This window comes from Lygodium microphyllum, chromosome 5, assembly GCF_053477565.2.
Source record: "Lygodium microphyllum isolate KBCC chromosome 5, Lygodium_microphyllum_v1.1.10, whole genome shotgun sequence".
Lineage (NCBI taxonomy): Eukaryota > Viridiplantae > Streptophyta > Polypodiopsida > Schizaeales > Lygodiaceae > Lygodium > Lygodium microphyllum.
In genome coordinates, this window is record NC_141139.1 from 134482851 (window position 1) to 134495696 (window position 12846).

General features: G+C 47.9%; 1 protein-coding gene across 8 annotated transcripts in view; it reads left to right on the top strand.

Annotated features, from left to right (window-relative positions):
• Positions 1–187: 187 nt before the first annotated feature.
• LOC148036436 (carboxyl-terminal-processing peptidase 1, chloroplastic-like) overlaps positions 188–12846 on the top strand; it is a 97133-nt gene continuing 84474 nt past the window's right edge. For all 8 annotated transcript variants that reach the window (XM_087678420.1, XM_087678416.1, XM_087678417.1 and 5 more), the window contains exon 1: positions 188–912. In XM_087678420.1, coding sequence (XP_087534546.1) covers positions 259–912 — 654 coding nt within the window. In that variant the 5' untranslated portion in view covers positions 188–258. The remainder of the gene's footprint in view (positions 913–12846) is intronic.

Genomic DNA, 12846 nt, shown 5'->3' on the forward strand with positions numbered 1-12846 from the left:
TGCTTTAATTTCGAGATAAAAATATACATTCAATGTGTTAGGATCGTGTGAAACCTTACAATACCTTTTGCAAAACCTGGACTAGTGTGCGCTAGGCCCTAGTACCTTATTGACTGGGATGGTTGCCAAATGCGTCAGCTTAAGGCCAATCATCCCTTATCGTTGAACTTTGATCTGTTTCACACTCTATCACTAGAAACACATAACAATATTAGTAGCACAATAACGCTAGCGTTTTCCACCTAACGCCAACGTACCATGGCGTCCCTCTCTTCTTCCCTCTGCGGGCTGCGCATCGGAGCCGTGTCCTGTCCCGTACGCCTGCATCAGGATCATCATCATCATCATCATCATCATCATTATGTGTGCAGCAGTCCTCTTTCATCGGCATGGCTTTCCGCGAGGATGCCCTATGCCAGCGATGTGGCCTCGGCTGCTGTTGCTGCCGTCCCTGCTACGTCATCAGAGAACCCTACTGCTTCTTCAGATTCTCGGAGTAGGCATGTCGTCCTGCCTCGTTGCCTGCTAGCTGCCTCCGCTCTTGCAGCAGTCGCGGTGTCCTGGGGAGGTTCGGCCGTGGCCCACCCTAGCTTGCTGCATCAAGCATTGGATGAAGAAAACCACGCACAGGTCCACCTTCGTTACTCAGGTGTGGCCTTGGAGTCTGCATTTCCGCACACTCCTTCCCCCTCTTGGAGCACCTGGCTCTCTTCTGCGGAGGCCCCTCCAGTGGAAGTACCTAATGCTGACTGTATCACCGCCCCGCAGTCTTCCATACCTGCGCCTACAACAAAGCGGCCACCTCCAGCCAAGGATGTGAGCAACGAGCTGATTGTTGCTGAAGCATGGCAGGTTGTGAATGAGAGATTTTTGGATGCTCGGCATCACAAGTGGTCCCCGGATGCCTGGGCGGTAAGCTCCTTTATTTTTCATCAGCACTCACACATGCACGAATTTAGGGCCCAGAGTCAAGCATGCACATACACGCTGTACATGCATAACATGCAAGTGCGAGTAATCTGCACACCTGGTTTTGATCCTTGAGGTGTGCTCAAAGAAGAAATCCAGCGGATGAAGCAGATCATCTTTATAGATTGATGGAAGTAGCATATCATTCAATGAAGACTTAGTAACTAGTGCGCTATAGTCAATTCTGTGGTACATGTCAAATCCTTCTACACACATAATTTTTTGGAGGTTTCATTCATCGTGATCTTTGTTTTGTTTGCTTGTGGGCAATCTAGTAAGCGCTTGTTCAAAATGCTAGCTAGAACTGCTTTGGCATCTCTATTGCATTTTTAAATCTTTTTTGTGCAATGAAAGTTTGCTCCTCTACCCCTCCTTCTTACCCAAGTTGAGGGGTTTTTTTTGGAGTGTATCTACAAGTTTGTGAAGGCTACCATAAATCATCATGTGAGTAAGAATACCTTCACATCTATGCAGCCAATCCCATCTCCTTATCACAATATGTCCTTGGTTTCCCATATTGATCCTTATGGCTAAAAATTTGCTCTCCCTAGGACACGAGGTTAATGCACTTGAAGAACTCCTTGCACAGGGTGTTCCCATTTGAAACCAAGTATTCATGCTTGATAGGAAAATTGCATCCAATGCCATATCAATCACTGATGAAGGCAAGATCGTTGTGAAATACTCTGCTCCCCCTCCTAGCATTGTTCTCAAGCCCTTGAGGAGGCCCCCTTAGCAAACCCTACTCAACTACTCAACGGTCCCTATACCCTAGCTCTAGTCTCTAATCCATAACTTGTGCGTCTCCTATGGCTTATAAGCAATGTCAAGGATGGAGGAGACAGTACTTCACAAGGATCTTGCCGCCATCAATGGTTGGTGAGTAAGGTTAGCAACTCCTTGTTTCCTCAAGCAATCACATTGGCTAGGTGCAAGATTCTGAACACACTAGAGTGAGCCTTCATTGGCATTGGATGTAGTTTTCTTGCTAGGCATGGATAGTCTTTTTGGCTTGGAATGGGGACTCTCATTTGTAGGGAGTTTGTTCAAGTGCAATAGCCTTGTGTCTTGGGGGGACCAAATCTGTAGCTGTAAGGATTAGTATAGGAAACTAAGGACATGTTGTGATGAGGTGATGGGTTTGGCGGTATAGACATCTGTCAAAGGCCTTTTCAGTAGGAGCAAACATCATCATGCTTAATTGTTTAGGAAGGAGGTTTGGGACTGCATCTTAGGCTTTTCAAGGTCAAGTGGGACTAGGCCAGGATGGGCTCTTTAGGGCCTTTTTCCTCATCTTTTGGGAGAAGATGAATGGACCCCTTTTGGGAGAAGGTGAATGGACTTGTCACTTTCCAATAGATTTTCAACTTGTTAATGGTGTACATGTCATGGGTGTTAGGCTTTTATTAGGCTTTGTATTGGGCACTTTTTTGGGCATTGGACAAGCCATTTAGGGCTAGCTCACTGCCCTAGAGTCTATATATACTCTCACTCCTTCATTCTTGTTGTATATTGCATTGCATCGGATCACATCCACTTGGGGAGAGGGAGTTTTGAGATACTGCTGGTTACCACACATGCCCTTCACCTGTGTAGTTTGTACAACATGTCTCTTGTATTGTGTTACGGATTCTTCTGCTTAGTAGTTGTGATTCTTTTGCCTCCGTTGCTCTTTCTCCCATGGTATTAGGTGACCAGTGTTGGTGGTTTTGGTGCTTTGTGCTGCAGTTGCTCATTGTTTCAAGTCTTGAATTGTTGAGTTTTGCTGCTCTTGGACCTGTTGCATACTGGGCAACCTGTTTTGCTTGTTAAAATGCAGATCTAGAGCATGGCAGGAGCTATGGAGGATGGAAGATGAAGACAAGACTCATGCTGACATAGACAAAGATAGACTAACTATTGTATAAGTGAATTAGGTTCCAAGATGGAAGCTTGGACTCATAAAGTCAATCTTGTGTAATGGATTGACAATGACAAAGACACTAAGTGAAAGTACAAAGCATCATGATATTGTATTCATTCCATAGTAAAAGTGATAGTCAAGTATAATACTTTATAGAAGTTGGGTTGTTCCACTCTTCTCAGTGTGCATATGTGATTCAAGACATCTCTTCCTAGAGCATACATCATTTGTCATTTCTTAACATTGCTGTTGGTCTGAGTTGCTGAAATTTGTGTTCACTGTTGGAGCTTTTTGGACCCCGTGTTTTTCATTGCTAGTCCTTCATCTACTATTGGCAACCTACTTTTATGTTGGACGACATCCTTCTTATTGCAGGCAATCTGATTTCATGCTGAAACAAATCATGTACCTTGTGTTTTTTAGTGCTGCCACTATTGTTGAAGGCTGTACATGTCTCTCTAGGATCTTGTGTTAGCTGGCTGAGTGCTCTAGATAGTGGTAAACTTTGCACTTTTTGCTGATGTAATTATATGTATACTTTTGCGTTTGCATTTTGTGTTTTGCATTTTCAATGTAGAGAGGCTCTATTGTGTTGGTGATTGTAATTTCTTCCTACACTCACTTCACTTTTGCTCTCTCTTTGTTCTATTGCTTGTGTGTATATAAATTGCGTTTGGACTGTGGGACTTCTGATTGTTCAAGCTGGTTGACCATGACTACCCTAGAGGTAGCTCGTACTCTCTCTATTCTTAGTCATCATCTTGTATATCATTGATCTTTTTCATGACTTTTCTATTTGAGTGGCTTGAGATTTCTTTACCATGGCTTAATCTTGATATTCTAAGGCTTTCTTTTCGAGCTTGGTCTTTTGTTCACGGCTACAAGGTCTTCACCTTTTGCTTCAACCTTGTTCCAAGTTTCATGGATTCATTCTGCATCTTCAGTGCTCCTAGATCGTCTTTGGACCTTGTGGTAATCTCGGTGCTTGATCGATAGTGGTGATCGATGTAGAGAGGGTTGTTATGTTCTTTGGTGGCTTGGTCGGTTTTGTTACACTATTGGATAGATGGTTGCTACATCTTCTCTTAACCCTTGGATTGACTTGGATGGTAGGTATATGTTAGGGAGGGAAGCCGACTTCTCCTGTAACAAACCTTTTGTATATCAATAATTAACAATACATATTGGCTCAATGATTTCAAATTAATTTGATGCTCATGTATTTTGAAAGGCAATTTGTATTATTTAAGTATTTCAAAATATAATTAAATATTCATCTTTCTATTGAAGGGTGGCCAATGGCCAGAATGCCTTATAATTATACTTGGGTTGTCATTGACGAGATATCCAAGAGAAATGAAAAGTTTAGTCAGGCAGTTAGATTGACTAGAAAGCTCAATCGATTAAGACTTTGACACTTAGATAGTCACATTGACTAGGAGTCCATATAATGGGCGGTTTCAAAAAGCGAAATCAGATGCTCATGATGGAAGAAACAAACTATGAACCGGTAAACTTGCAAGGAATAATTTCATCTTCAGTAGCTATCTCAAAATTTTAACCATTTGAGAGATTTTTAGAGTAGAAGATTTGGAAGCTTTTTTCTTTAGAAAAGTGACATGTGGCATTTAGAAGAGAACGTGTCATTTTGAAGAGACAAGTATCCTTACACTTGTCACTTTCATTGAACACTTGTCATTTATAGCCTCTACTTTGAACACCCAAGCTCCACACCTATATATTTGAGATCTTTCTCTTCATTTGGAATGAGCTCTTATATTGAAATTTCAGCCATATACTTTATATTCTCGTATATATCATGCGAGAGTGCGCAACGGAAGAAGAACACGAACACAGAGGAGAGAGGAGAGAAAGCAGGGAATGAAGGAAGAAAGTCTGCACTGACTGAGATGAATGTTGAATACACTGAAATGGACAGAGCAGTCCCTGCACGCAGCACGGAGCGTCACTGAGGGTACCAGAACAGACTAAACGCGATGGCAGCACCAATGCCGGAGCGGGAGACGACGGAGACAGTGCTGAACCTGCAGAATACAATGCTGGGAATGACTGGGGGGGCTGCTATATATAGCCCCAGGCCAGTAAACTGGCCGATCTGCCAAATCTGGCCGACCTGGCCAGATTTGGCCGACCAGCCAGATCTGGCCGACTTCGGCCAGATTTGGCCGACCTGCCCAGAAAACTGGGCCGACTGCACAAAAACAGCCCAGTATGGGCTGTGTGTCTCCCGCAGGCTGAAGACTGATAAAAACAGCCACTAAAGGACTGACAGAGCTCCTTTGTCTCTTGTCAGACTCTGATAGGAGCTCACAACCAGGAGATGACAGACTGAGAATGATAAAAGAGCAGGCTAACACCCCCTCTCAGATCCTGGGAGGGTCTGAAGACCGAAGAACCGCATGTGATGAAGCAAAGAAGCCCGAGACAAAGGCTTCGTAAAGAGATCGGCTACATTGGCCGCCGTAGGACAATAGACCACCACCAGCTCCGAATCCACAATCCGCTCTCGAACATAGTGATACTGAACCTGAATGTGCTTCGTGTGAGCATGAAACACCGGGTTCTTGGCCAGAGCAAGAGCACTCTGGTTATCCACGTGCAGCTCCGTAGGTCCGGTCTGGGAAAAGCCAATCTCCGCTAGTAAGCGATGGAGCCAAATTGCCTCCATAGCGGTCGAATATAGGGCCCGATACTTAGCCTCGGTAGAAGAAAGTGCCATAGTAGGCTGCTTCTTGCTGCTCCAAGAGACAGCAACGGATCCAAGGGTGAAAGCATAACGTGTAGTGGATCGTCTCGAATCCACATCACCTGCCCAATCAGAATCACTCCATCCAGAAATGGTAATCCCATCTCCATACATGATCCCGAAGGATCGAGTCCCCTGTAAATAGCGAAGAACCCGCAAAGCGGCCTGCCAGTGATCCTGTGTAGGAGTCTTCATAAAAGAAGACAATAAAGCCACCACAAAAGAGATATCCGGCCTAGTGTGAAGCAGCCAGATGAGAGAGCCGACAAGGCATCTGTAACGAGTGGCATCTGTAAGGGGAACTCCATCTGTCAAAAGCTTGGACTTTGGGTCCATGGGGCATGAGATAGGCCGACACGCAGCCATACCAAACTCCGAAAGAAGCTCAGAGATGTACCTGTGCTGCGAGATAAAAATGCCCTGTGCCATCTGATAGATCTCCAGGCCTAGAAAGAAGTGAAGGATCCCTAGATCCGTCATGTCAAACTCTTGCTGAAGAATGGACCGAGTATGCTCCACCTGCTGAGTGTCGCTCCCTGCAATGATAAGATCATCCACATACAAGATAAGGAACACAGAAAGAGAATCCACAACCCGTAAGTAGAAATTGGGATCATAAGCAGAGCGCGCAAAGCCACTCTGTAGAAAGAAGCGGTCAATCCTCTGGTACCAAGCACGAGGAGCCTGCTTCAGGCCATAAAGAGCCTTCCGCAGCCTGTAGACATGATTCTCCTTCCCCTGCACAAGAAAACCAGGAGGTTGTGAAACATAAATCTCCTCCTCAAGAACGCCATTCAGAAAAGCAGACTTGACGTCCATCTGATAAACAGGCCAACGGTGGTGAGCAGAAAGAGCCAAAAGAACTCGAATGGTGGACATCCTAGCTGTAGGAGCAAAAGTCTCGAAGTAGTCCAAGCCTGCGCGTTGTGCAAAACCCTTGGCAACAAGCCTAGCCTTATGCTTGTCCAAGGAGCCATCTGCAAGATACTTGGTCTTAAAGACCCATTTCACACCTATCACCTTCCGTTTCTCGGGACGCGGAACAAGCTCCCAAGTATGGTTTCGCTTGATGGAATCGAGCTCGGCCTGCATTGTTAGAGATCATAGCCTGTTTAGGCAGCTGCACAGTCAGCAGCAGCAGTCGGACCTGCAGCTGCAGTCGGACTGCCACGTGGCAGTCCGACTGCCTGCAGTCGTTTTTACCAGGCTGTGCCCTATTTCTGGCGCCCTGTTCTAGGTGGTTTTTCGCCTATTTATTGTCGACAACTTCAGCAGTCTACCCATTCTTCTCTGTCGCAGATTACAGACCGGTGCCGTGCAGATTTCTGTCTCTGTTCACAGATTTCAGACAGCAGACAGTGCAGACTGCAGCAGACTTCGAGGTGGACAGCAGGTCGCATCGTCGAGGTGGAGACACGCAGTCCAGCGCACTGCGCCCGTGTATATCTTTGTATTTAGCATTCTTTATACAGCAGATCTTCATTGTACACTGTCTCTTTCTCTCCCTTTTTCTCTCTGCGTTCTCTCTCTCTCAGTCCTACGCTTCCGCACCGCTGCACTCTGACATGGTATCAGAGCAGTGTTTGAGGGCTGACTGAGCGCAGAATCAACCTGAAAAGGAGTTTCCATCGCGTCACAAATTTGCGTTTTTTGCGTTTAAGGGCAGACAGGAGGGCTGTGCCTTGGAACAAGGCTGAAACGAGTGTGGGCGCACAGGAAAGGAGTACAGGTGGTGGATTTGCTGCTGTTTACTGCTGTTTGACGCGGAGGAAGTTTGAGTTTTCAACCTAAAAGTGCAGGTTTTGCTTTTTCATCGCCTCTGGTGGGTGAAGAAGCTTCGGGACGCGGAAGAGCCTTAGCAGGCTGAGTTTACTCAGTCAGAGGGGGCTGCTTTTGCGTTTGAGAAGGCAATTGTAGGTGAAGATGTCTACAGAGATGGACTTGGAGTTCCAGGCGATTATGGACCGGAAGGTGCCTGTCTTACCGGCTCTTCCTACAGATCAGAAGCTCGACGGCGACAACTACCGCATTTGGCGCGTTATGATGTTGGCCATTCTTGAGTCCTATGATTTGGCGGAGTTGGTACAGGAAGATATTGACCGGCCTTCGGTAAGAGATGAGTCCAAACTCTCTTCCGATGCTCGTGCGGAGTTGGCCAGGGCCCAGTCTCATTGGGACAAACTGAATGCCAGGATTCGATCCTTTCTATTTTTATCATGCACTACAGCCGTGATCGCTCACATCGAGCACTTGACGGTGGCTCGTGAGATATGGCTGGAGCTTGATCAAATGTACAATCGGATGACCCTGATGAAGAGGGTTTCTTTGGAGGTACAGATGCGGACCTTGTCCGTCAATAAGTCTTCTTCGCTAAGGGAACACATTAACAAGCTAAGGCAGCTACAGATGCAGGTTCAGAATGCGGGGAAGCCAATTTCCTCCGAAGATATGGCGATCACACTCTTGTCCCAGTTGCCGCCACGATTCGGTACATTTTACTCTGCCCTTATTGCTTCGGGGCGAGAGTCTACTCTTCGGTGGGAAGAGTTGGTTCCTATGGTCTTGGACCAAGAGGAACAGTTAAAGGGACAGAATGCTTCCAAGACGGAGGCGTTGACAGGTCAAGCCTCTCAGAAGAAGGGGAAGGACCAAAAGAAGAAGAAGGGGGATAACAAGTCCAAGAAGGACAAGGAGAAGGACAAGGACAAAGACTCCACATGCCATATTTGTGGAAAGACTGGCCATTGGAAGAAGGATTGCCCTGACAAAGACTCGAAGGACACCAAGAAGAAGGAAACCAAGGATTCTGGAGTGGTGGCTGCACCCTCATCAGCTGCATTTCTACATTTAGTTGTCATTGAGGACGCTTCACCGAATGCTTCTGATGCTGCGATGGCGGCTCCCCAATCTCGAGAGTGGATTATTGATAGTGGTGCCTCACGGCACATGACTCCTTCATCAGATGGTGTTGCCCAGCTGCGACCTTCGCGTGGGCAGGTTCTCATTGGAGACAGCTCTTCAGTTTCTATTGCAGGTCGGGGTAAGATGCAGCTTATTCCGGATGGACGAGGTGACACCCATACCTCAGAGGTTTTGCATGTACCAGGATTAGGGTACCATCTCCTTTCAGTTCATAAGATTTGCTCCCTTGGTCTTTTGGTGGAATTTGACAGTTCTACTGTGCGAGTCCTTGATCGTGAATCGAGGAAGGTTCTATCATCTGGATATGAGGAGAACGGCATTTACAAACTGAAGTCTTCCACTGCCCTCTCTTCTCTTCTTCTTACCTCACAGTCACAGTTTGAATTATGGCATGCTCGGTTTGGTCACCTGAACTATGACTATCTTCGGAAGGCGTCACGTGGACAGCTTGTTCGAGGGTTGCCGGATATAGTGGTGAGCCAGCATCCATGTGTCTCCTGCATACGGGGGAAGCAGCATCGGGATGCCATTCCCCACACAGCTTCGCGGCGGTCTACTTCACAAAGCGGCTTTCCGAAAACAGGTATTTGTTGGCTATAGCTCTCAGTTCCAAGGCTACCGACTGTATGATCCTGTCAAGCGGGATGTATATACTAGCCGTGATGTGCGGTTTGTGGAGGTTCCGGCTTCTTCAACGGGTGAGGAGCATCCCGTTCTTGGAGATCCAGGGGAGAGTTTGGCTCCTTCTACAGTTCCACTGGAGCCTGTGCCGTTTGATTATGATTCTGTTTCTGACACAGAGTCTACTGTTCCACCGGATCCTTCTGAGGAGTTACCACCGGTGGACATTCCAGAGTCTTCTACTGATGGAGAACGACAAGGGGAGGTTCGGCCTCCTCCTCGCTGGGCCCGTGACACACTCCGTGATTCAGGGATTGAGGGGGTTCCTGAGGAGTGGGGACCGCAGGATGGTCCGCGGCGGTCACGGAGGCACCAGGCGCATTCTTCGGAGCTTGTTTGCTCCAATTATTGTTTGATGTCCCGAGTTATGCAGGATCGAGAGCCCACCTCCGTGAAGGAGGCTTTACAGTCCGCCCCATGGAAGAAAGCTATGGAAGCTGAGTTGGAGGCTATTGAGAGGAATGGCACTTGGTCACTTGTGCCACGCCCCCCGAAGAAGAAGGTGATTGGAGTCAAGTGGGTCTTCAAGACCAAATATCTCAGTGATGGTACTTTGGATAAGCACAAGGCTCGCCTTGTTGCTAAGGGTTTTGCCCAGCGCCTAGGGATTGACTGTCATGACACCTTTGCCCCTACAGCTCGTATGGCAACCATTAGAGCTGTTCTTGCTTTGGCTGGCCATAGGAGATGGCCTGTTTATCAGCTGGATGTGAAGTCGGCCTTCCTGAATGGTGATTTGAAGGAGGAGATCTACGTTGAGCAGCCTCCTGGCTTTGGTTCTTCCGATGGGAAAGTCTACAGGTTGAAGAAGGCCCTGTATGGTCTCAAGCAGGCCTCGCGAGCTTGGAACGAGAAGATTGATTCGTTCCTCCAGACTTAGTTGGGATATCGGCGGTCCAAGGCTGATCCGCAGCTGTATGTTCACACTTCCGAGGATGGTTGTGTGCTGTTTGTATTATATGTTGATGACTTGATTGTCACAGGTGATGATGCACAGCAGGTCAAGGAGACAAAGTCAGCTTTACATCGGACGTTCGAGATGACGGATTTGGGGCTACTCCATTTCTTTTTAGGCCATGAGATTTATCAGTCTCAGAGGGGGATCTTTCTCTCCCAACAGAGATATGTACAGGAGCTCTTGGTGACTTTTGAGATGGAAGATTGTCGGGCCCTCTCTACTCCTATGGATCCGAACTGGAAGGCCACTTCCCATTCAGCTTCTCCTTTGGCGGATGCTTCCCGCTATCGACAGTTGATAGGGTCTTTGATTTGGCTTCTCAACACGAGGGTTGATCTATGTTTTGCTGTTGGGCTCTTGGCAGGGTTCATGAGTGAACCTCAGACGGTGCATTGGCAGGCTGCTCAGAGGATACTTCGGTATCTAAGGGGTACGTCTGATTTGGGGATTCATTACCCCGCAGGGACAGATGGGTCAGATCTTGTACTTGCAGGTTGGAGCGACTCGGATTGGGCTGGTGACGTGGACCACAGACGGTCTACAACAGGTTACTGCTTTACTTTGGGTGCAGGTGTTATTTCATGGAGTAGCAAGAAGCAGCCCACGGTAGCCCTTTCGTCTACTGAGGCGGAGTATCGGGCCGCATCTTCCACCACATGCGAGGTTGTGTGGCTTTGGAGATTGTTGGAGGAGCTTGGGTGTCCCCAGACTCGTCCTACATTGCTGCGATGTGACAATGAGAGTTGCATTGCCTTGGCAAGGAATCCTGTTTTTCATGCCCGGACGAAGCACATTGAGATCCAGTACCACTTCATCCGAGAAAAGCTTCTGGATGAGACCATCACTGTGGAGTATTGCAAGACGGAGGATAATCTTGCGGATTTGTTTACGAAGGCGCTTCCTCAGGCTTTACTTCGGCAACATTCCCGATCCCTCACGCTTCTGCCCTGTCTAGGCTCTGAGAGGGGGTGTTAGAGATCATAGCCTGTTTAGGCAGCTGCACAGTCAGCAGCAGCAGTCGGACCAGCAGCTGCAGTCGGACTGTGCAGTCGAACTGCCACGTGGCAGTCCGACTGCCTGCAGCCGTTTTTACCAGGCTGCGCCCTATTTCTGGCGCCCCGTTCTAGGTGGTTTTTCGCCTATTTATTGTCGACGACTTCAGCAGTCTACCCATTCTTCTCTGTCGCAGATTACAGACCGGTGCCGTGCAGATTTCTGTCTCTGTTCATAGATTTCAGACAGCAGACAGTGCAGACTGCAGCAGACTTCGAGGTGGACAGCAGGTCGCATCATCGAGGTGGAGACACGCAGTCTAGCGCACTGCGCCCGTGTATATCTTTGTATTCAGCATTCTTTATACAGCAGATCTTCATTGTACACTGTCTCTTTCTCTTCCTTTTTCTCTCTGCGTTCTCTCTCTCTCAGTCCTACGCTTCCGCACCGCTGCACTCTGACATGCATAGCCTGTCTCCAAATATCCTGTGCAAGAGCCTCCTCCACAGTGGAAGGCTCGGAATCCTGAAGAATCTGTGACATAAGAGCATAGTTCACACATAGTGAACTATCCCGCTGGGCCTGTAAACGTGCTGATCGACGTGGACTTGTAGAAGAAGCAGGAAAGTGAGTAACACCTGAATCCTGCATGAGCCGGCGATACCATAAAGGAATCCCGAGAGACTCTTGCTGTTGCGAGGGAGACCGGGGGGTCTCCGGAACTTGCAAAGCACCCAAATTGGAGAGGGATTCCCCCTCTCCGAATGAAGGTAGATCCTCCGCATCAGAAGAAGGCTGTGTATCTCGTGAAGATCCCGAAGTGGAGGTAGAAGAGCTCGTAGAAGACGGAAGCACATCCACCAAAGGGGAAAGGGAAGCCGAAGGAGGAGGAATAGGGGGGGTACTAAGAGGTATCCTGGAAGGAAAGAGAAGGGAGAGAAGCTGGGGGGGGGTCCGTCGATGACGAAGAAGCACCTGTAATGGAACCATCAATCGGATCCTCAGAGGCCGAAGCCTCATCAAAGATCACATCCCTGCTCACCTCAACCTTCTGCGTCGTTGGGTCGTAGAGCCGATATCCCTTCGTGGTCGTGTTATAACCCACGAAGATAAGCTTTCTCGACTTAGAGTCGAACTTCGTCTTCCTCTTCTTCTTGTCCATATGGACAAAAGCATCGCACCCAAAGATGCGAAAATGGGACACTGAAGGCTTCTTCCCAAAGAAAGCCTCATAAGGAGTCATGTCCTGTAAAGCCGAAGTCGGAGAGCGGTTGCGAATATGCACCGCTGTAGCCACCGCCTCACCCCAAAGGAAATGAGGAAGACTCCTATGCTCCAGCATAGATCGGGCCATCTCCACCATGGTCCGATTTGCACGCTCCACCACACCATTCTCAGATGGTGTGTTCGGATGGGAATACTCCACCCGAATACAATGATCCCTGCAAAACTGAGAGAAAAGGTGAGAAGTGAACTCGCCACCGTGATCAGCTCGAACGCCACGAACCTTGGAAGTTGTTTGGGTCTCCACAAACACCTGCCACTCACAGAAACGGGAGTACGCCTCGCTCTTGTACTCCAAGAAATAAGGCTACACATAACGATTAAAGTCGTCCACAATCAGCATCAAATACCTGGCCTTCCCAAGGGAGG